The 23,226-nt window shown below is 32.7% G+C and overlaps 1 protein-coding gene across 1 annotated transcript in view; it reads right to left on the reverse strand.

Moving 5' to 3' along the window:
* Nucleotides 1–1,542: 1,542 nt before the first annotated feature.
* LOC133189191 (uncharacterized) overlaps nucleotides 1,543–23,226 on the reverse strand; it is a 32,867-nt gene continuing 11,183 nt past the window's right edge. The window contains exons 7-11 of the mRNA XM_061324598.1: nucleotides 5,909–6,226; nucleotides 4,604–4,792; nucleotides 3,262–3,384; nucleotides 2,897–2,922; nucleotides 1,543–1,713 (exon numbers count right to left, since the gene is read on the reverse strand). Coding sequence (XP_061180582.1) covers nucleotides 1,543–1,713; nucleotides 2,897–2,922; nucleotides 3,262–3,384; nucleotides 4,604–4,792; nucleotides 5,909–6,226 — 827 coding nt within the window. The remainder of the gene's footprint in view (nucleotides 1,714–2,896; nucleotides 2,923–3,261; nucleotides 3,385–4,603; nucleotides 4,793–5,908; nucleotides 6,227–23,226) is intronic.

Consider the following 23,226-nt stretch of genomic DNA (forward strand, 5'->3'; position numbering starts at 1 on the left):
ATCATTTGAAGAGAAAGCCCCTCTTAATTCTCCCTCTTACAAGCATATCATTATTAAACTGGTCATGAGTTTATTATTTTCGATTTGATGTCACATTATGTGCATACTTGTACATGGAATATATTACTGGTATACTGTAAACAACCTTCATTTTAAGCGATTCTGTGATGTTGGCAAAAGTCGAAATGTTCCACAAGATAAAGAGGGTTAGTTTTCCTCATCTTTTATTTCTTACATACGTAGCGCTTTCTTGGAGAAGCACTCCATCCTCCCTCTCTTAACGTATGGCTTGTTTCATTATTGTTTCGTTACTTCGGGCATGTTTATTCATTATTTTTGTCACGACAAGTGGTAACCAGCTCTTCCTTGTCTACAATTTCCCTCCAAAGTGAGAACCATACTCCCAATATATCTTTGTGTCAGGTACGAAATGATGTGGAAATTAATGAAGAGTATTTTTTGTATAAGTTAATCAAGGGGCTTCTAATTTGATTGCTTATGAACATGAAATAACCAGGAAGTCTGAAAACAAGTTAATAATTACCTTAACAGGTTCCTTATCTGTTGTAAATAAAGTGAATTAATAGAGTTAGTTATTGCATGTATTAAGAGCAAAGGCTTTTTGACTATTTTAAAATTGCATACAATAATTTTATGAAACACCACATGATACACCTGTTCGGTGCCTGGTAGATGTGAAGTTGACTAATTTATTAGTAATGGATACTTGAGAAACGAGTCAATTTAATTTGCATAAAATAATTAATTTTGTGACACAACAAGTCATATACACACATGAAGGACTGAAAATACATAGGCTCTTTTGGATAAGTATACTAGTATTTAATTTCACACTCAACAAGCATTGTAACCGTCAACATCAGATGAAGTACGGTGCTTTTACAGCTTGCTTTTCTAAGATTTTTTTTTTTATTTTTCAAACAATTTAAAGCTTTGCTATTTTTGTACACTAAGGATAAAAGTATTATTTTATAATATTTTGCAATCAATCAGTTATACCTATTTTCAAATATACCAATTGTTGAAAATATAGTCAACTCCTATATTTCGTATTAATACGTGAATACTTGAACATACATACTCCATACAAGTGAAACGAACCAATCTGTCGAGATTTCTTTATGGTAATTGTAGTTCCAGCAATGAGCAAATGAAAAATGCATTTTTATGAAAATAAATGAAAATTTAGATTATTTTTCTTCCTTCTAGACACATAATTATAATTAAATGGTTTTTATTTTATTCTCATCTGAGTCTATATGAAATAAACTTTTGGTATTCCATGTCGAAAATTTAAATAAATTTTTAAAACTCTAAATAGATGTATACAGATAAGTACAAGACTTTACAAAAATATTTTACAACACTAAATACATGTTTACAGAGAAATACAAGACTATATTATATACAAAGAAAAAAATGTGAAACATTAATTCATCATTAAAAGAAATGTTCTTCAATTTCCAGATGTACACAGAGTTTATTACGGTATATGTTTGAACATCTCCCTGATAAAGATGATCACGTGGTATTATCTTGCTGTTCCTGTTTTGGTGGTGCCTTTTTAGAGAAATCCACGAACGTGTACTCTGTCCTCTCTTCTTCTCCGTGTATGACTGGTCTCCCGTTTGTATCTGAACTTTGTGGCTTTTTTGTAAATTCAACATCGATGTAAACTAAACCATCCTGATTCTGTAAAAGATAAAAGATAATATTCAATATATTTAAATTATGATATTTTAAAAATAACTCCTGATCACAGAAACAGGCAGTGGATTGTTCTGTGGGGACTGCAGAGTCATGTCTATCACAAAAGGGAAATAACTTGGTTTCAAAAAGGATAAAAACTTCTAACACGTATACCCTATTTTTTTTTTTTTAGATAAGGAGGACTTTTGCAGAAACACAGTGCCAAAATCCGTTTTTCTAATATGTAATAGCCAGATAGAGTAATCAGGATAGTGTTGATCTCACGTATTTTATTTCAATTATAAAAGGAATGGATCCAGCTTAAGAATAAGGGACAGAGGGATCTTTCTGAATTGGTGATACCCTATCCTTTCACTAGAGTTTTAATATTTATGGTTTTACACGACAATGTAGAATATACATGTATAACGAATAATGAGGCGACCACCTTGGATCGATCTCTCCAGACATTTGGACTTCCGCAGGACCGCTACATTTATTATGCACACACAAAGCAGGAAATATTCCTTCAATATTATAGTAGATATATTTTATCTTCGTTGTTATACCTAGCTTTTCCTGCTTGTCGGACAAATTTGGGATTGGGTTTTCACTGTGCGTGATCCACTTTGTAAGGAATCCGAAATTGATCATTGTCGCCCGCGTGGGGCAGTGGTTATAGTAGATCCTTACGTCGCGGGTTAGTATCCACTGCGTGACGTGGAGACCGGTCCTTCGGATGAAACCGTATAAACCGAGATCCCGTATCGCAGTAGGTACTGGCACGAAAAAGATCCCTCACTGCTCTATCGCTCTGAGTGCCGACCATAGGTCAACATTTGTAGCCCTCCACTGGCAAGTGGTTGTGTCTCCATATGAGAGTAAAATTCTCGAGAGGGACGTAAAACAACAAACAAACAAATAAATCGATCATTTTACGTAATTTTATTATCACAAATAAATTTATCGGTTTTCATACAAACTCTGTAGATGGATCATCTCACTTTTTCTGAACTAAAACTTCTGATACTACTTGCAATAAACATCATACCACTGTACGTGTATCCTTATTCCTGTTAGAAGCACCTGCATCTTCTTTTTTTCCTTGCAACTCCTTTTTTCCATTTTTTTTCTTTTCTTCTTTCGTTGAATCTGTTTGGTTATATATATTGGGCCTTTTTATCACTTCTGAATACAGGGTTCCGTTGTCATCTAATTAAGTAAGGAACACTCATTAAACATACTTTCTCAATTACTTGTGGAAGCATTTCCTAGAGAAAACAGAGTAATTAAACGTTTGAGCATTTATCAGAAAGTTTAAAAGATGAAGCGTTGCTCTGAACCAAATGTAAGGAAATCGATATTTGTTGAAACTGGACTTACGTTAAAATTTCAGATTGATTATAAAACATGTAGAAATAATTTAAATTTCAGAATTTTGAAAAACAGGTTAACGTTATACAGTTAAGTGTTTGTAATGATTGGAGAGAGAGAGAGAGAGAGAGAGAGAGAGAGAGAGAGAGAGAGAGAGAGAGAGAGAGAGAATGTGACCATTTTTATTCTTGATGGTATCACTCTCCGCTACGTCATCTTCTTGTCTGTTCTTAAGCAGGACAGCCTTGTCAACAGCAGCGTACACAACAACTTCCACTGGAGTATTATCCTGTTCTGTAGCTATAAAATATGAATTTATTGGAAATGTGAAATAAACACAGACAAACAGATTTTAATATTTTATAGATTTAGACAATCGAGATCATCCAGAGTAGTTCTAAACGCTCACATTTCGAAATTCCCTTGCACTCTCACATATATATAATATGAACAACGAGGTGATGTTTATTGTATTCCCATATTCCTGTTATTAAAAAAAAATATAACATCCAACAGGAACTGTCCTGAGAACTGATTATTTAATAATAAACAATATTCACTCTCTTGATAACCCCAGAGACATTTACTGTACGGAAGAATTATTAGTTACATAGTTTTGTAGTGACAGGGTACGGGATGATACCTGGTTAGTAAATTTCATACCTGGCGAGGCGAAGCCGAGCCAGGTATGAAATTTACTAACCAGGTATCATCCCGTACCCTGTCACTACAAAACTATGTAACGAATTTACCCCACCGATGAAATGTTTATGGTCTGTGGTTTGTAAAATTGTTTTTCTCCGCTATATGCTTCATCAATCATACAATGCCTATTATGACGTCACGTTGTGTTACGTAATGTTGTTTTGCGAGTGTTTCATAACGTACTGACAGTTTCTAAGACTTTTAGTAAAGTGAGAAAAAGGTTCCATCTCGTTACTTAAGTTGATTAACTTTTTACTTATCAACAGACACCCGCAAACCTCGTGAACTCGAGTTGTTTGAAGTGTTACAAAAGAACGATAACTCCGCATCAACCATGTATTGATTTTCAAGCAACTAGGTATAAGTAATACACCCCCTTCACGTGACAGACTTCAACCAATCGGAAGCAAGGATTTCATCGAAAAATCATCAGAGGTGGGGTAATTTAGAATACATGGGTATAAGAGGATAGACAATAGTGTATGTGTACATATAATCAGAATGTAGCACTGTGACTGGGTATGTGGCGGTTGCTGCAACCATGAATTAGTGCTACAGATTTCCGCACAGTGCATTGTAAGCATTCATGATTTATCAACGGTATTCATGAATTAACGCATCGTTGTCTGCTTCAAAGCAACTGAAATACGTACCTCGCTTTTTAAGTACCCATACAGTATATTAAGATTGTCATTAATGTAAGATGGATAAAGTTTTTGATCGATAAATCTTAACATTTTACAAGTATGTTGAATTAATGAATTTATACTATTATAACCGGACCCTCAGTATGCTCAGTATAAAGTGTCTTTACCTTTATCTGTCTGCTTACATCCACTTAGTCTTTCTTCAGTGTTTCTTTTCTTCGGGGTTGACTTTTTCGTTTTACAGTACATCGTCATCGCCAATGTTAGAATCACAACAAGGCCAAAAGCAGCTATGGAAGCCCCAATAACAATTATCATTGTAGTATTACCAAACAGAAAGGACGAGGCAGGCAGAGCTTTAAATAAAATGAAAATGTGGTCACCTAGTATTAATTATTCTTAATAATCAGACTTTCAGAATAAAACGATTGAAATGAAATTGATTTATTCACTTGCATACCCCTAAAAATACTGAAGTAAAATACAATATAGTAAAGTGAGCTATAATATTCCAAAATAATCAGTTCCTAAACTTTATCTCTTGTAAATCAACATTTTAAAGTGTTTTTCAAATAGTTAGGTAATCCCAAGTTTTTTCTATGTTTATCGTCCGGGTTTGCCCTGGTTTTTGACACCCAATATCAGAAAAAAATTAAACCCAGACAAAATCAGGAGTGCTGACATTGATTATTCTGATCGAAATCATAAAGTTCTGTAAATTTCTCTGAATATCTGTCTACAATATCCCATATTATGTATATTTTAAGCATTTAATGCCTTGATTTTGCCAAAAAAAAAAGAAAAAAGAAAAAAAAGATCTTTCAACGAGAAAAATAAAATAATGAAATCAAATCCTTTGAATGACATCATTTTTATGATTACAAAGTATGTGTTATTTTTTTGGCTTGTGTGTTTTTTGCGAATAGGTAGGTAGGTTTTTGAAAGATGGGTGGACGCTAAACAGAGAAAAAAAAACTTGGAATGGCCTAAATGAAAGTGTCAAAATTTCCCAATGGTGATTTCATATTTTGCTTATATAATGTTAGAATTCTTATTTTTATCGAATGTCTTTTTAATGTTTTGTATTTAAACAATCTTTTCTGGATTTATCTTCATGAATATGGATTTCAGGAGATATTTTGCCTATTGAACTCAAAATAATTATAGAATAAAGTTTCAAAGTAAATCAAATTATTATGATGAAGTATCAAATATTTTTTTTCAAAAAGTAGTACATGTTTAAAAGCTTGATAATAATTCATAGTTATAAAGAATGTAACACAATAAACTTAGAAAACCAAAATGTTTTTTGCTTGAGACCTCCGGTTATTTAAGTTCTGGCTATATTATAATTAAGATTTCTTTGTATGAGAATTCTTTAAAACAAAGTTTTTTAACTGCACTAGTATGTAGACAAAAAGAGTAATATAATACTAAATAGATAATAGTTTTATGCAATATTAGGAGACTACTTTGTAACATGAAAGAAGCTACTACACCTTGAACTTTGACTTTAACTTTCCTGGGGCTGAAAGAACAATTGATTCTGTTACAGCTCTCCAGTCTATACAAGTATTCGTGTCCTGGGGATAAAGATCCTAGGTCATAATATCCCATGTTACCTTCCCCAGGGTCTGTCAGATTTTTAACAACTCTCCAATTGGGCCCTTCTTTCATTGACAAGATAAAGATTTGTTCTGGTCCTCCATTAAAGTTTGATACCCAGGTAAGATTGATGTAACCACTATCGTAGGAATACCATGAAAAGTTCAAAGGTGGCTGAGGTTTATCTTAAAAATTAAAGCTAAAAATTTATGAGGGGCCAATGGTAAAACAAAAATGTTTTCATTTATCTCTTAGATTAAAAAAATGTTGATAGATATCTCATCGATAAAAAAAAAAACAGAATCGGGTTAGCAAAGTACTAAACAAAAACAATGTATTTTTGTCAAATAATGATAGTGGTAAAGAATTAAAACGCGGATGAGACCTAGGGGTATTTTTATTTATTCAGATTTTACATAAAGCATTTTGGGGTAAAGTCTCCTCAGAGACCCCTTATAATCCGCACCAGGTGTGCCTACGGCTCTCTGGATTGGATAGCATAATCTTTGTATACATTGATATTATAATAATAATAGTACAATGACTATCTTTCTTAATTTTTTTAAGAATATAACAATGAAATAATTGATAAAATTCTCTAAACAAAATTGATCTAGAAGTATTCCGTATTTTTTCCCGTTTTTTATAATGTCAAAATTTATACAGCACAAATGATATCTGGTTATAACCTTGTATATAAACATTGAGTTATCCTTGACTTCTTTTTCCTTAAACACTCAGATGATACAAAAGAGTCGAGGTAAAATTAAAATTTACAGGTGATAACAATTTACTGCTTATGAAATCGTGTTATCATGGAGGTCCCCTTTCGCCGTCCAAAGTCCATTTTGACCCCCACTTGTTAACATGTTATTTTGGTCAGGCTACCCAAGAACAGCTGAAGAAACATTGGATTTCACAAGTTATTATATAATTAGCAATAAATATTTAACATGAAGAAAAAAAATACTCTATTAACTAAGCAATACATATGTCTTTCAACATTTACACACATTTCAGCTAGTTTAAAAATTTTATATGACATTTTTATAATATAATAGTACATCAATAAATTGCTCTCACAAATTTTAATAAGACATGGTTCACAATTTACATGACATTTGATTTGATATTTAAATATTTTCAGAGCTATATAAGAAATGAGTGTGTTCAACATTTCAGATAACCGAGTTTCTTAAAAACAAACAAACAAACCAATTACCATATTTTACCAGCCAATATTGAACTTTAATGATTCACTTTCTTTTTCCCATATATTTGAAGAATCTTTACACTTATATAAAATTAAAGATGTTCTCTTTTTTCTATTTCACCACACTTGTGACAAAATCTGTGCACATCAGTATTCCATTTACTAACATTCAGATTATTATTCAACAGTTTATGTAACAGTTTATAATTAAAATCAGCAATTTGTGTATTGAACATTTTGGTAATTTTCATATGAAAAATTTGTGGCCATAATGATCTAGGAATATCAAATAAATCAGTCCAGTATTTTACAGTTACAGGTTGGAAAAATTTCTTTGCTCTCAATATATTGTAGAAGAAGGAGGATTTCTGACTCTCCAAATTACAATAAATATCTCCATAAAATAAAGCAAAGTGATAGTTTTTAATGTTGACATGCTGAGCTTTTCTACATTCAAATATCTTATAGTACTTGTTAAACACTGATTTCATCATGAAATATTCTCAGAATATATGTCTTTTATCTAAATTTTTTTTCTAAAAAGTATGAAATACCATGTAATCTTTCATTTATATCAGAAAGATCTTTTGTGTATAATACACCTGATTTTATCCAGTTTGATAGAAATATTGGCTTGTTTTTATGCATAAATTATGTGTTTTTCCAAATAGGTTATGACAGGAACTCACCTGTAGACATTTTTTTCATATCTTTTTTTTTTTTTGGCATTTATTGAATGCACACAGTGCTTCTTTGTAGAAACAAGGAAGGAAATTTAATTCTTGATAATGCTTTATATCTTGCAAATTTGTTTTGAGTAAGTATTCAAGAGTTACATTTTCTTTACTAAGAATGTTTTGTATAAAAGATACTAAACTATTGTTGGATTTAAGAATTTTTGCAATCCAAAAGGATTTTGCAGAGGGGAACCTCAAAGATATTAATACCACCATCCTCCTCTTTTCCTATAAAATTGTTCCTTTTTATCCTATCTTTAGCATTCCAAATAAAATTATAAATTATTCTATTGATTTGTTTGAAATATTCCCCGGGAGGGTTAGGAAGAATTTCTTACTAGCTATATACTGAAATTTTGTATGATAAGATTATTTACAATTTCTTTCTTACCAAAAATTGTCAGTTTTCTTTTTTCCCATGCTTTAAAGGTATCAACAATTTCATTTATTTTTTCATTCCCATTTTTTCCTCACAAAGTCTTTTGTTGTGTCCTATATAGATTCCAAGTGTTTAAACTGGGTCATTTGTTGCTTTTATTCCATATACATTTTTACATGTGTCTTTTAAAGGTCCTAGGAGTATACATTCAGATTTATTATCAGCATGTTGTAACATCTTAATTTCACATTGATCGTTGACTTGAAACCCTTTTACCTGATAACAGCTAATTTTTGAGATAATGGTAGTTCACCATATTCAAAAGATTTTAACAGTGAATCACAAAAGTAGTTTTTTACATGATTCCAAAATAATTTGTAAAATTCGACTGGTATGCCATCTAGAACAGGGGATTTTTTTGTTATCCATGCTTTTAATTGCCTCTTCACACTCTTCACATATTTTTTGTTGTTCGGTATTAAGTTTTGTTTTTAATTCAGTACTTTTTAGATAATTTCTAATGTCTTCAGTTTTGGGGTTTTGTGATGTATACAATTTTTCATAGAAATTACATAATTGTCCCAAGATATCATTACTACTAAAGAAAGTTTGGTTATTCAATAACATTACTTTGTTGATGTTTATTTTCTAGTTTTAAGAAGAAAGGGGAGCATTTCTCTCCACACTTAACCCAGTTTGCTCTAGATCTAATGTATGCTCCTTCTATTTTTTTTTATCATATATCTGTTATTTCCCGATCATGACAAGGAGCACACGCGCGGGTATGTTAAGGCTACACCCAGAGATATACTACTTGCCTTTACAATATGACGTCATAGTAAACTGTGTGACGTAATCTCTAGAAATAAAAATTTCTTAATATCTATATTTAAAGTTTAAAATCAGGTCCAAGAAATGAATGGAATCATTCAAAAACATAATATAAACTAAATCTTGTCTTTTTTGGGTGGTATAAATAGCCAAGTATTTATCACGGGGGTTAAATACCAAACCCATGACATAATAACTATTGATCAAATATTTGCCGAGTGAAAATGAAACGTGACGAGAATTCATGTAAAATATATATGAAATGAGAGTTTTAAAGCATATACCGTTAATGATGTGTGTGATTCATAAGGAATGAAAGATTAAGAATCATGTGCGCTGATATATTCTTATCATGTTTTCTTATAATAAACACAGGCAGTGCTTTGAAATCCCGATCAGCTTTCCTCTGTCGCTCTATAACAACAAAGATGCAAAAGTTCAACACTACGCCGCATACTGTGAAATATAATTTTGTTTGTATCGAAAGCTTGTATTCTATAGTACTTGGAAAGTGCTGCTAGAATCGTGTGGATAACATGAATTGATGACAATTCCTTGATCGTATGTATAAAATGTAAAAATTTTGGTAAGGTTTCATGCGAAACTTTGAAATATTTTTTTCTGTGTTTGGAGAGAAGGATTCTTGCAGCACTTTTCATGTTCCAGTGATGTTTTTACATAATTATTTTCACAAAAAGAAATGAATTATCTCCGGGGTAGTGTTGAACTTTTCACTTTTTCATTAAGGCAATTTTTCTATTTATAGACGTCACGTGATGACGTTGTAGTGGAGTGCTTCTTTTAGCATAAGACTCAATGACGTCTATACAATGGATAATAATAGTAAATGTTTTATCTATGGCTTTTCCGATTTATCAATGTTACATTTTACGAAAAAAGTCTAAATTCGCCGAAATATGATCTGTGTACTGCCTTAACGTACCCGCACGGCGGGTGTGACCGGTCGGCAGGGGATGCTCACTCCTCCATGGCACGTGATCCCACCTCTGATGTTTTGGAGGTCCGTGTTTGCTCTACTCCTATTTTGTAATGTTTAATGGACTTTTGAGCTTGAATACTGTTCGTTATATTCATATATTTCATCTGTTGTAAATCTTTTTCTAACATATTTTTCTTGATTATTAACTTCGTTTAAAGGTCTATTTTCAATATTTGTAATTCTTTTTCAATTTCTTTTACTCTTTATTTAGTACTCTTACTTTTGGTTTTAGAGTAGGTTATAGAGTACTCTTTAACAATAAGTTTAACAACTTCCCATCTTTCTTGTGGACATTTTACATCTCTAAGCTCTAGTTCTTTATTTTTTAAAATGTCTTTTAGGTTTGCAGAAGTCCTCATTTACTAAATATGAAGTATTCCTTTTCCAATATCCACAACCTCTCGTTTTTCTTGAGAATAAAATCTACTTTTAGCCCTAGATGATCACTCATCCTAGTGTTATTTACTTTGGGGCATTTTCTTAAAGAAAAAAGAATCTACAGATAATGAAAACTTTTCTGCAAATAAAATATAGTCTATTCTGCTTCTTGGGGTATTGTTTGCATTGCACCAAGTAAGACCAGGTTTATTTTCATGCGTTTTCCCCCAACCATCTATTACTTTTGTTTAATTAAAGAGTTTAATTGTGTTTTAATTGTGATCAAAATAGAAACACCCCTACTAAAAGCTGAGCTTGAAAAGCAATGCAAACTTGAGCCCAGCCATCTGGCATTATATTGATACTCTCTTGATTCTATATAATGAGTTCCTTGTAATAAAACAATATCTATATCTAAATCTTGAAGCCAATCGTATAAAACTATTCTTTTTTCGTATGTATTTAATCCCCTTGCATTTTAGGAGAGAACGCTTAATAATGGGTTAAGGATAATTATAAGATTTGTTCATACCAAAAATTGCGTCAATGGGAGAACAAAGTACATAATAGAAAATCAAATTGTTCAAAAAAAAAAAAAAAAAAAAAAAAAAAAAAAAAATATTAACATTGCTCGCTAATGTCCGTGTCACGACCACTTGTATCGTTGATATTCTCTCGGGATCTCTTTGATGGTCATTCCTTAAGCTGGCTATCGAAATCATTGATTTCCTTCTTTGACACCCGAGCAGCTTTGCGAGTAGATTGCCTTGGGAGAGACCAGCTTCTTGGTTTTCGACGGTAGTTTTTCTCAATATCTTTGATTATAATGCCAAGCATATTTTTACCGGGCCAAGATTCAGGATTTGTTTTTAGAGTAGCTGATATGTTGAGACCAGTCCCCCAGAAATCGACGTACGTGGCTTCCGCTATGATAGATTTTGGACCACATTTTTGTAGAGCTTCCTGAAAGGGTTTGATCTGAGAAACATTAGCATCTATGATAGTAGACATAACCTCGGTTTTCTCTTTTTCCCATAAATCGTTTAAAGAGATGCAGTCTCCGATGCGCTTTGCGTCTAATGCAGTCGTCGCTGAGCGAATTTTTTTCGGCGGCCACACGATCGCCATTACGAATCGCTTTAGTATTTTGAAATGCGTGTTCTGCTGACTTGTGATTTTCTCCGAAAATCGACTGTCGACTTGTAATTTTCTCCAAAAAATTTGAATTCAACACTTTACAACAGATTTCATTTTGACAGTTCCTTGTATAGTGGCCAGTTTGTCGGGATTTGCGGCATTTTATTTCTTGTTTTGATGAAAATTAACCAAAGTGGTAAATTCTGCATTTTAAACCTGCGCAGTAGCTAGTTCGGGGAAGTGCTCTGCCGTTGGCTAGTGGGGCAATGTAAATGAAGCGATTTCCATTTAGGACGCTTGCCATTTTCCCAGTATCTGCTTTTCGAATGTTTTCATAACGGAGAATATTTATAATTTCAATATCTTGCACTGAAACCACGATCTTTAGGAGATAGTGCTCCAGACGGAAAGGGGTTAGAGTCATATACAGATACAGTTTGGTTTTTGAATTTAAACCCTTTTTGTAGGAGCTTTTGTTTACTTTCTTTGTTATGAAGATATATTCTCCAAAGGTCCCTGTCCAGCTGTATACACTTTACACTATCTCCCACAACTGCGCTCACGGCTTGTAAAAGTTCATAATCTATAATTCTCACAGAATTATCTGAGCTTTCAAGAAGTTCTCTGTTTTTAAGAAATTCATACTGAACATTATATAATAACCAATAGCCTTTTCACATTTATTTCATTTAATATTTAATGTTATCGTTATTTGAATTAATTTTATTTTAAATTAACGAGATAAAAAATATGTTAATTAATTCAATGTTAATCAGTAAACCAGCAATAATTTAATATTAAGCCTAATATGAAAAACATGAGTTATATGTTATATTTTAACATGTCGGGGGAGGGGGGATCCAGCAAATTTTGAAAGGGGGGTTTCCATTTAGGTGCCCCCAACACCCATGCATAGAATCGCACCATAGGTACTTCAAGCCCATAGCAACGGTTTTCGAAGGGGGCAACGTCCGAACAGAGTTGACAAGCAACCCCCCCCCCCCTCCTTCTGGATTCGCCAATGCAAGTAGACTGCATGTTAAAAAAATTAATTTCAATAACATTTATCAAGATCAATTTCAATACTTATTTATTCAAAAGAATGATCATTTCTTATAGAAGCTTACATAAAAAAGGGGGATGGATTTGCCACTCTGAACATTACCCTGCACCCCTCCTCCACTCATTTCTCCAAATTCAGTCCCCCTCCTTTCTTCAAATTCAAAATTTGTCTTTTTGAACATTGCATTCCCCAAATTAAATTTATCAAGAATTAATAAATTTGTATTTTACCACGTTTTGTTTGGATTTATTATATGAGTGAAAAAAAAAAATCATTCCACATTTTATTTCCGGACCGGTTTTGGTTTTTATCGGATGAAAGTGTACGTACGTCATTTTTGACGTCACTTTGCAGCAGAAGTGTTGGGTGTTGGAAACAAGTAAACTTGTTTTTAGAATTTACAGGATTTGGGGGGTGGGGGTGGATAACTTCGTTCAGGCAGGAGTTCTGGGGGCCGCCTAAAGGCCCCCAGTGGGTCCTGGGTTTTCGTGAATTTTAAGAGTAAAATCAGGCACAAAAATAGTGGTATTGATTAGTTATGTACATTGTACACTATGATATTTCACTTTTTAAGGGGATGAAGGACACATGGTCACATGACTCTGTTTAACTACGTCATAGTCTCCGTTTATATAAGTGCAAAACGTGTAAAGCATCAATTCTTGTATAATTTTTGACAATTTTTTAACTTTAATTACCATCTTATATAAAAAAAATATAGAAAGTTTCAACATTCTTGTAAACATTAACAAATTATGAAAAAGATTGATCCACTCCTCTGTTTCCCTATACTGCGCGTCCAACAAGTCGGTGACGTCATACACGATCTGTTAGTCCAGCAAGATCATACTCGGTGAACACAGGGGCGGTATTATTATGTAAAACTAGGTCATAATCAGTATATGATGAAATATTTTGAGAAACGGGGAACACAAAAATTATTTTTGCATGGCTGATGACGGAAATCATATGTAGGTATATCTTATTTTGCTTATTTAGCTTACGTGTGATGCCATAGTTGGTTTTTCCCGTACTCGAGAAATGTAACATGGCACATTTTTGTCATGCGTATGTCCTCTTAAACGATGTCCTGTGAAATAATGAGATCAGCTTCATCATTCGAAATTTTTACAGTTAATCAATAATTTGAAGGATTTGCATTTCAACGTAAATTAAAAATATTGAATGATAGAATTTTTTGAAAATTACGTTTTTTATTGTCTAAGTTGTCTTAAAAAGTGCGTAATTTTCCCTATCCAGATGCAGTGTGATAGACAAAACTTGCTTTTTCGAATTTTAAATCCTAGTTATACTCTGAAATAACTTAAAAGATGCATGTCCACTTTGATATTTTTTATATATGCTTAAAAAATCCCATTATGGACAGAGTAATAAGTCCGGAAACATTGAGAATTAAAACTCCACTTATATAGGGTAGGGCATAGTATTTGTCAATCGATATCTCCAAAATAAGGTAAGAAACCTAATGATATAACTGCTTTAAGATATGCGGGACATACTTAATTAGAAATATACAAAATATGAAAAAAATTGAATGACAAGTATTTTTTCAGCTCAAGGTCCTTCTCCTCCTTAAAAGAAACACCCCCCCCCCCCCCCCACACACACACACACAAACCAAAAAACAACGAACAAACAAGATCAGATTTTAAAAATAGCATTTTACCTAGATATACAAGAAGTCACAAAAACCAGAATGTTTTTCAAAGTACATTGTCACTTAAGAGGACTGGCTGGTTGTGGCCATTTTCAGACTATATTGATCTCCTTTAGAAGAAGAGCTCCATATAAAGATATACAAAAATGATCAAATTTTAAAACTAAAATGTATGAAATTTTTGTTTGCCAAATGATAGTTGACAGCTTAAGATTTCATATCTAAAAAATTAAGTTATATCTGATGGTTAATTTGTTGACACCCACCCCCACCCCCCCCTCCTTAAGGTATCCGGGCCATATTAGCCTCAGATTCAATGGAATTGAATGCATAACAGATATGTATGGGCTGAGTATTTAAACATAAATTTCATGTTTTAGAATCAGTATGTAAGAGCGTAACGTGCCCTAATTTTTGACCTTGTCCTGTCCTTGAAGAGTTATCTCCCTTTGATTTTATTCAATAAAAATCAATTCTAAAAAATCTATCCAGTGAAAAAATAGTTTTTCATTGTTTTTCTATTCCTTATGATCAAATACATCTCTCCATCACAGCATTTATTGATATTCTAAGTATTTAATTTTTAAATTTTAAAAATTTACTTTTTCCCATAGAATTCAATGCAATCTTCAAAGATTAATAACTGCTAAGGTAGTAATTTTTGTTGTTGAAAATTTCTCTTGGACAATCCTTTTCTACTCTAAAGTGCTTTGAAATAATATTATAGTATTTTAAACACGACTGATATTTAAGGTTAGAAAATTAGGTCCTAATATGGATATCCACTGTGTCTTTCTATATATACAAGATATTTTCAGAGGTGATAAACTGATAATTCCCCGCAATGGTTTAAAAATACTCCTCTGTAATTTTTCGGGCGATAAAGTTTCTTCTTGGATGAAATTTTCCAGTGAAGAAATAAATTTCGCCTATTATTATCGACATTGATTTGTATATGAAAAGTGCATTTTCTTTCTGCATAAAATAGATGTGTGTACACTATAATGGGTTATAAACAAATTATTTTAAGGTATTTATGAACGGTCGAAATTAACCAGGTGGTCGAAGTTACACCATCCTAACCGATATCCTGACGTTAAATTCCATTTATATGGAAAGATTATGAGATGTGTTTAATGAAAAAAGTCTTGTATCTATGCAAGTAAATTACTGCATAGTTACACCATTTGATAAATAAATACATCAATTAGTGGACGGGTTTGTAACGTAGACCGTCTGATCTAAAATTCATTTATTTACCTTCGACCAACCTTTAAATATTGCAGTATTTTTCCTTGCATCATGATAGGAAATTGACAAGTGCAGTCTACCCTTCAAACGAAATCGGGAGACGTTTTCCGGTTTGAATAATTATGAGATAATATTCATAGCCTAGGGAATGCAAGGTTTTCAGACTTAATTTATAAGAAAACCAATACTTGGTCATTAAATAAAATTGCCATTTTTAATTGACCATTAATTATAAAACCAAAGTATGGCATTATTAATATTAGTCATGTCATATACTTTGAAAATTTTAGGGGGGAGGGCGTGCGCCCCCCACGTCCCCCTTAAATCCGCCAGTGACCTAGTGATCTTGTCTACGTAATTATAGGATTAAACGTTCTTCGCACTTTTATTCAGTTTGTGAGTACAAAGGCATGAGTTTACACATCGATAAATTCTGAAAAAAAAGAACGTTTAATTCTTATATATAATTCCAATTACGAAGTTTTAAAATTATTTCTCTTTGAAGCCTCCATACAATCTGTTATTTTCTGTACAGCGTAGGAATACTTTATGCCGCGATGTGGAAATGAATCGCAATCGAGATGAACGTCGATAAAGTTCAACTTTAATTGTCAAAACATTTAATAAAATAAGCTTATAAAAACTCTTAGAATATTGTTTAAGTCAACAAATATCGTAAATACAAGTAGACTTCGTCCTTGACCATGCATATAGGCCATGTTGATAATATAACGATAGACGCTCTAAAACGAAAGTAGCAGACCGACGACAACCTTGATTTGCTCTGGTTTGTTCAAAGACGGGACAGAATATAGAATGTAGAAAAATGAATTTGTTGCTAATAAGGCAAGAGTTTAAGTTCTCTTTCCTATCACAGCGCTACTGAGAGCTGAGTTGATCTGTTTTGTACGCCTCTTAGGATCGTCGAGAATATAACTTGAGAGATTTAAAAAAAAATTAACTCTCGTGATTTGACAGTGACATAAACATAATATTCCCGTCTGTCAGTCCTGTATGACGTCAGTTTTGTTTTTATTTGATTTCAAATTGTTTAGTTAAAATACAGAACAGAAGTAGGCCTAACGATGTGTTTCATTTTTATTACAATAAAAGCTAGGTCAAGAAAGTAGTTCTGATTGAGAATTTATCGACGTGTAAACTTTTTCTTGAATTTGTTCTCGTCCAATCAAAACACAGGAAATCAATAAATAAAATTAAGATTAGAATTATTTTGGATTTGTTTTCGACGAATGTAAACACCATTTAGCATTTCTAATTTTTCAGATTTGTTTTCCTTTTTGTCATCTCTCTTGAGAGATGACACATTAAGTTTGTAACCCCGGATATGAAGCCCCAGTGTAAGCTGCCATTGATAAGCTGGTGGTCTGGCAAATGACACGATTTCTAAATATAGAGATGTAAACAATACTGCTCAATGACAAAGAATGGGCGATCTGTCAAACAGACCATCTTAAAAAAGAAAAACTACACATAAATCATAGAGAGTCACAGAGAGAATATCGCTTGGGCAGTGGTGGGTCTTCAAAATACATGCAGTTATCTAATCGTGGTCAGTGCATGTGTATCGGAATGCACTAAAGTTTAGTCTAAACATGGCATCGATTAGAACGGCCAAGGCGTGGATCAAATTATTTACAGAAAAACAAAGTGGCGGGTCTTCAAATAACATGCAGTTATCTAGGCTGTTACGTAAATGATGGCCAGCGCGTGTGTATCTAAGTACACTACATGGCATTGATTAGATCAGCCAAAGCGTGGATTCAAGAATTTACAGAAAAACAAAATCAAAGTAAATACTCGCATTAAAAGTTTAAATTATACGACTGATGTGAAGTGATGTCAAAAAATTTTACATTTATGTGTATCTTAGTCATTCAATAACCTGATGCCATTTTTTAAAATAATTTTTTTTAAAACAAATAGTTAATGTTAAAATTACAGGCATTGGGAGAAAGATTATATAATCATTGTGAGTTTTTACGCATGTCTGCACTATTCTTTGTTTCTTTGTTCTATAAAAAATAAATGTCAGAAATACAATATTGTTACCTTTGTATAAAAGACGCAATTTCTTTACCCGACTCGTATTTTGAGAATTTATAATTAAAGCACCTAGCTGCAATCATTTTCTTTGTGTAATTTTAAATTGCATCATTGGTTAGTGGCAAAAAAGCTATCAAATCACTTCTCTTATTCTTGAAATATTATTATATAAAATGATTGTTTCCTTGAACAGCCTAAATATCGGGGTTGGTAAATTGGTACTCTTTCAGATAATTTGTAAATGCCTGATTTTAGCTTATATATTACTGACCTATATTTAAATGCATGTGAGGGTTATTTCTTTGGATAAACCACATATTTAAAAGTGGAAAATCTTTCGAAATCAATTGAGGGTCAGTATCGTATAGTGAGACTTCCCCATAGTGAGATTTCCCCGGAAGGCTGGTTATAAAGTGAGATATCCCCCGGGAAGACTGGCTCTATAGTGAGACTCCCCCCCCCCCCCCGGAAAATCGACTGACAATAGAGTGAGACTTCTCCCGGGGAGGTCTCACTATATAGCCAGTCTCTCCCCCCTTTCATAGTGAGACTACCTCTCAAATGTAGTTTCCGGAACATTTTATTTCATTGTAAAACAATATTTTTCAGTATATGAATAACAGTTCTCCGTTAATTAATAATTAAAACATCTTAATAGCCTTTTAACAGTTTGTTAGCCAAAAATAATTATGGGATGACATGTACATGTATATTGATGTGAGATAACTGAATGAAAAATGTACATTATTGGTACAAGTATACTTCTTTCTTCACTTTACTGTATTTTTTGCATTCCCCATGAAGGTTAACATAAGCAAATTCCAAGAGTCCACGAGTAATGATCTCTTAAATGTTAAATGTATTTCTTTTGATAAGAATCATTTTGGAACAATTCAATTATTTACTGTGCACGATAAATTTTTAATGCGCACTTCTATATTTATTCATACATGTATCTATTTTATAAGATCATTATCAAAATGCAAATATATATACATCGTCGATGTAAATAAAATACTACTGAACATATGGAAGGGGGAAGCCTCACTATGGTCGTTTAGGGGGGAAGACTCACTATATAGTAATTCTCCCCCCCCCCCCCAACCGGGGAGTCTTACCGCTATATATAGCCAGATTTCCGGGGGGAAGTCTCACTATGGGGTGGGAGTCTCACCATATGACACCGGAATAATTCAAGTTAGCGCTTTAAACTTCTTGGCTGTTGTCCGAGTAAGCTGCTGTGATGTAAAGTCAATAGGAACGCTAAGGTCTTACCAATCCTCTTGTATAACAAATGTTTACAAATTTTACGAATACTGCTTAGTGGTACATTTTTTAAACACATATATACAAAAAATATTTGAAATTAGTGTTGCAAATGTTCACTGAAAGGCAGCTTGCCTCTACCTTCCCCACATTTTTTTGTCGCAGCATAATCATACCCCCCCCCCCCAATGTGTTTTCGAGAGAGTCAAAAAGTTTTTTTTTTCTGACTACCCCCCCCCCTTCTTTTTGAAAAAGAGTTCTTCTGCTTGTAATTGCTGAGGAAAAAATGTTACATTCCACTATTTATTCTGTGACATAAATGAAGCCAAAGAGATGACATTTCAGGCTTTCTGGAAAGCCAAACTTGTGTCAATAGTTACGTTTGAATATTTATGTACGATCTTGACATGAAAGTGAAAGTAGAAATCTTGCATAACAGTTGGTATGTAGGCTATTTTAAGATGCATGGTTATCCATTCGGTTCTTTTATCAAATTATTAATGGAAAATGTTTGTTAGCTCTACTGGTCAGAGACCAGAAGAGCTTATGCAATAGTAAGTTGTCCATCGTCCGTCCGTTTGTTTGTCTGTCTGTCTGTCCGTAAACAATTTTTCAAAACGCTACTCCTCCTAGAGTTTTGGTCTGATTTCAATATAACTTGGCACACAAGTAGACTACACTAAGACACATAATTTAGTGCATCGGTTTTTGATTTTGATGAACGGTGTTGCCATGGTTACTAAAAATAGAAATTTCTGTGAAATTCCTTTAAAACGCTACTCCTCTTACAGTTTTTGTTTGATTTCAATATAACTTGGCACACAAGTAGACTACATTAAGATACATTATTCTATTTATTGCTGAATGTTGCAAAGTTTCAAATCTAAGTGCTACTTTTTCTTTGTTATATGTACAGACCAGTAGAGCTACAGTCTCATCAGAGACTTCTGGTTTTTATTATGTATTAAGCACTGGCGTTCAGTGTCAGAGTGACGTTTTTATTGAAAGAACCCAAAGCTGTTAAGACTGAGGATTCAACCCAAAGCTGATTTGACTGATGATTGCATGATCACAATATACAGGTGAAAATAAATACATATAATATTCACAATAATTAGAGGGTGACTCTTTAATAACAAAATATTTCTTGAGAAATTTCTTTTTGCTTCTTAAATCTACACTGGTTTACTTTATTAAAAATTAATCAAACTTTTTTTTTTACTAAAATATTGAAGATATTGATATGGATAGAACTTACTGGCTTTTAAACTATAAAATATCAGAAAGATGCTCAATTTCAGCCTAATCTGGCATTCAAGATAATAGTGTAAATGTATTTAAAGTGCATCAGCTAATTTATTACGTATTTAAATATTAATTGACATAGAATTTTTTTTTCAACACTAGAGACTTGTATGCCGAGGTTCTACGTACGTACGTACGGTACCGGTGTACTTATTGATGAAGGTTGAAAACAAAACTAAATACTTAGAATTGTAAACAATAAAGGTCACTCATCAACAATAAAACAATGTATCAGCTTGAAATGGTTTTGTTTACTCACTAAATCTTGAAAAACACATGAAAACTATACCGCGCGTAAGTTGCTAGTGTCAATGGACGTAACTCTGATACCGATGTATATGTATGGTGCGCTACCAGAGTTACAATTAAGCAAACTTTTGTCATAAAGTTCAGTGAATGAATTACATTATTTAAAATGTAAATCATTTTGAGATTAAATATCTTTGAAGTGCATTTTTTTTTCAGAAAGTTACGGGAAAAAACAATATTCTGATAAAAAAAATCATATGTGAAATATTTTATTTCACAAATTCAAGAAACTGATTCTTTTTTTTTTCATTATTAAGAAACACTTAAAAGAACCTCCTTCTTTCATCTCCTTTACTTTACAGCAGAGTAGTTAATGGGATCAATGTCCACACGAATAACTCTTTTCCAATTTAACAAAAAGTAATCATTCTTGGCTCCTTTGGCTCCCACAGTCTACATGCACATCATCATCATTTCCAATTTCCAAATGTTAAATTTTAGCATAATCAATATAAATTGCATCCTATTTCACTTTTGGATAATTCTTATTGTTAATGATCTATTGTCATTTAGGATTTGCTCCATAATCTTGGATTTTTTCTTAAACTTGGAGGTAAATTAAAGCTCTTGATGCTGAATTTTCATTTGTTCATTGACACTCCTTTAAAAGTAGCATTATATGCCTTTTTTGGATTTTCAGATTTTTTCTATTGTATTTTTATTTTAATGCTTTTGATTTTTTGATACACACTTAAAACAGAAGATAATTATTTTTTTTTTATCAGATAACAAATAAAGAAAATATAATTGGAAGATAAGTCAGGTTAAAAAAATCTTCATGTTTATTTGCAGTCATCTAAAAAATATTTTTGACTCTTTCATTGTTTTAAATAAATATTGCTGAAACTGTGTTCCATAAATTACTTTTCCACAGTGGTCAAATGACATATGACACCATTCCTAATATAAATAAACCAGACGACAACAAATGTATGCCGATCAGTTGTAAAATGCGCCTATAAATTGACTGTTTGTCACATTTTTACAATGAAGGATATGAGGACTGTTACAGGTGAAGTTTAAAAATGTGTCCATCCAAGGTAATTTTTGATAACTTACAAGGCTTTGCATAATTTTAAGAACTAAAGCAACAGTAATGACAACGAGGTATACCGAATCTTTTTCTAAAAATATCTGGCTGCTAGGTGTCGCCTATAGCGAGTGAATTTATAAATAAAAGGATACCCCGATATCGTAGAACCACCGGTATCATAGGAATGGAGTATACTCACTCTCTTTCGAAGTTTCTTTTAAGTTTTGATTGGAATTTGATTAGAAAATATTTACTGTATGTCAGAATATCTATTTTACAATTTTTATTGGCCCCTCTCCCTGCTATGAATAACATGGAAGAACACCATGACCCTAGGCTTGCTTCAGAATAGGTAAGTACACCCTGTATTACAAGCTTTGTTATTTTCTTCCTAACAAATTTTTGGGATAAATACAGTAATACTGGACACAAAATGTCTATTTCTCTGCCTGTATTTTTGCTTGTATTTTTTTATATCCAAATATAATTTGTATCTAATTATCCATTTAATTCTAATATATTATACTATTTCAACATTCCAAATTCATTTGTAAACATTTAGAAAAACTAATTGGTTTTTTAATGATTGTATTATTAAGTATGTCTTCCAAGAGTGAAATTGTCTTGGACATAACATTATATGGTGTTATACAACTACTATCGTTAAGCGCTGAAGATCTGGACGACAATATGTGCCACGAGGATCTGTCCTCTTTGTCGTCGGTGACAAATTGTGAAGGTATCATTTTTAATATTGCAACAAAATGTACCGATGGGCGACAACATTCGAAGTGCATTAGTGCACATAGTGTTGCCGAAAGACAATATATACAGAGGCGATCATTGCAATACGGTCCGGCGAGTGCAAATACGCTAACCGATTCTCTTCGAAGGGTTGGAAAAACATCGCAAACTTTACTAAGCAACTCCAAAAATAAGAAGTGTTGCTTTAAGGTATTTGACATCTTCGCTAGCCAAGGGTTTCTGATACGCTACTCTCCTCATAAGCCCTTGGCATACGGTGTGAAAAAAAGTTGGGATTTTTTTCTCAAGTTGTGATTGGAGTTGATCGACATCGTTCGACCAATCAGCAATTGTTTTTTGTAAATGACCATATTTGCGTTCGGGATATATCTTGACTCTTTAATATCGGGAATGAAAAACGCAAGTAAACAACGATCCGTAAGATAACATGCCATTCTATAAATAGTTATATGGTGTCATCCAGTATCTTTAAGCTAGGTGCAAAATATGTGATTAAGAATCAATACTGAAGATGTAGATTTGCATTTTAACATGTTTAAATAGCAAATTAACATAACTCAATACCTTCTTGTTAATTATTCTTCAAAAACATTAATTTTTTAAATACGCTTTTTATTTCTGTCGATGACGCAATCTTTGCGTACCTGGTAAGAATCGTGATCACGTGACGAAAACAATCCCGTCTTTTTGTCAGCACCGTATGCCAAGGGTTTATGAGAGAGTAGCGTATCAGAAACCCTTGGCTAGCGAAGATGGGTATTTGAATTCTGACTTAA

This window comes from Saccostrea echinata, unplaced genomic scaffold, assembly GCF_033153115.1.
Source record: "Saccostrea echinata isolate AGI-Se365-2 ecotype Australia unplaced genomic scaffold, CSIRO_AGI_Sech_v1 ptg000017l, whole genome shotgun sequence".
NCBI classification, from domain to species: Eukaryota; Metazoa; Mollusca; class Bivalvia; order Ostreida; family Ostreidae; genus Saccostrea; species Saccostrea echinata.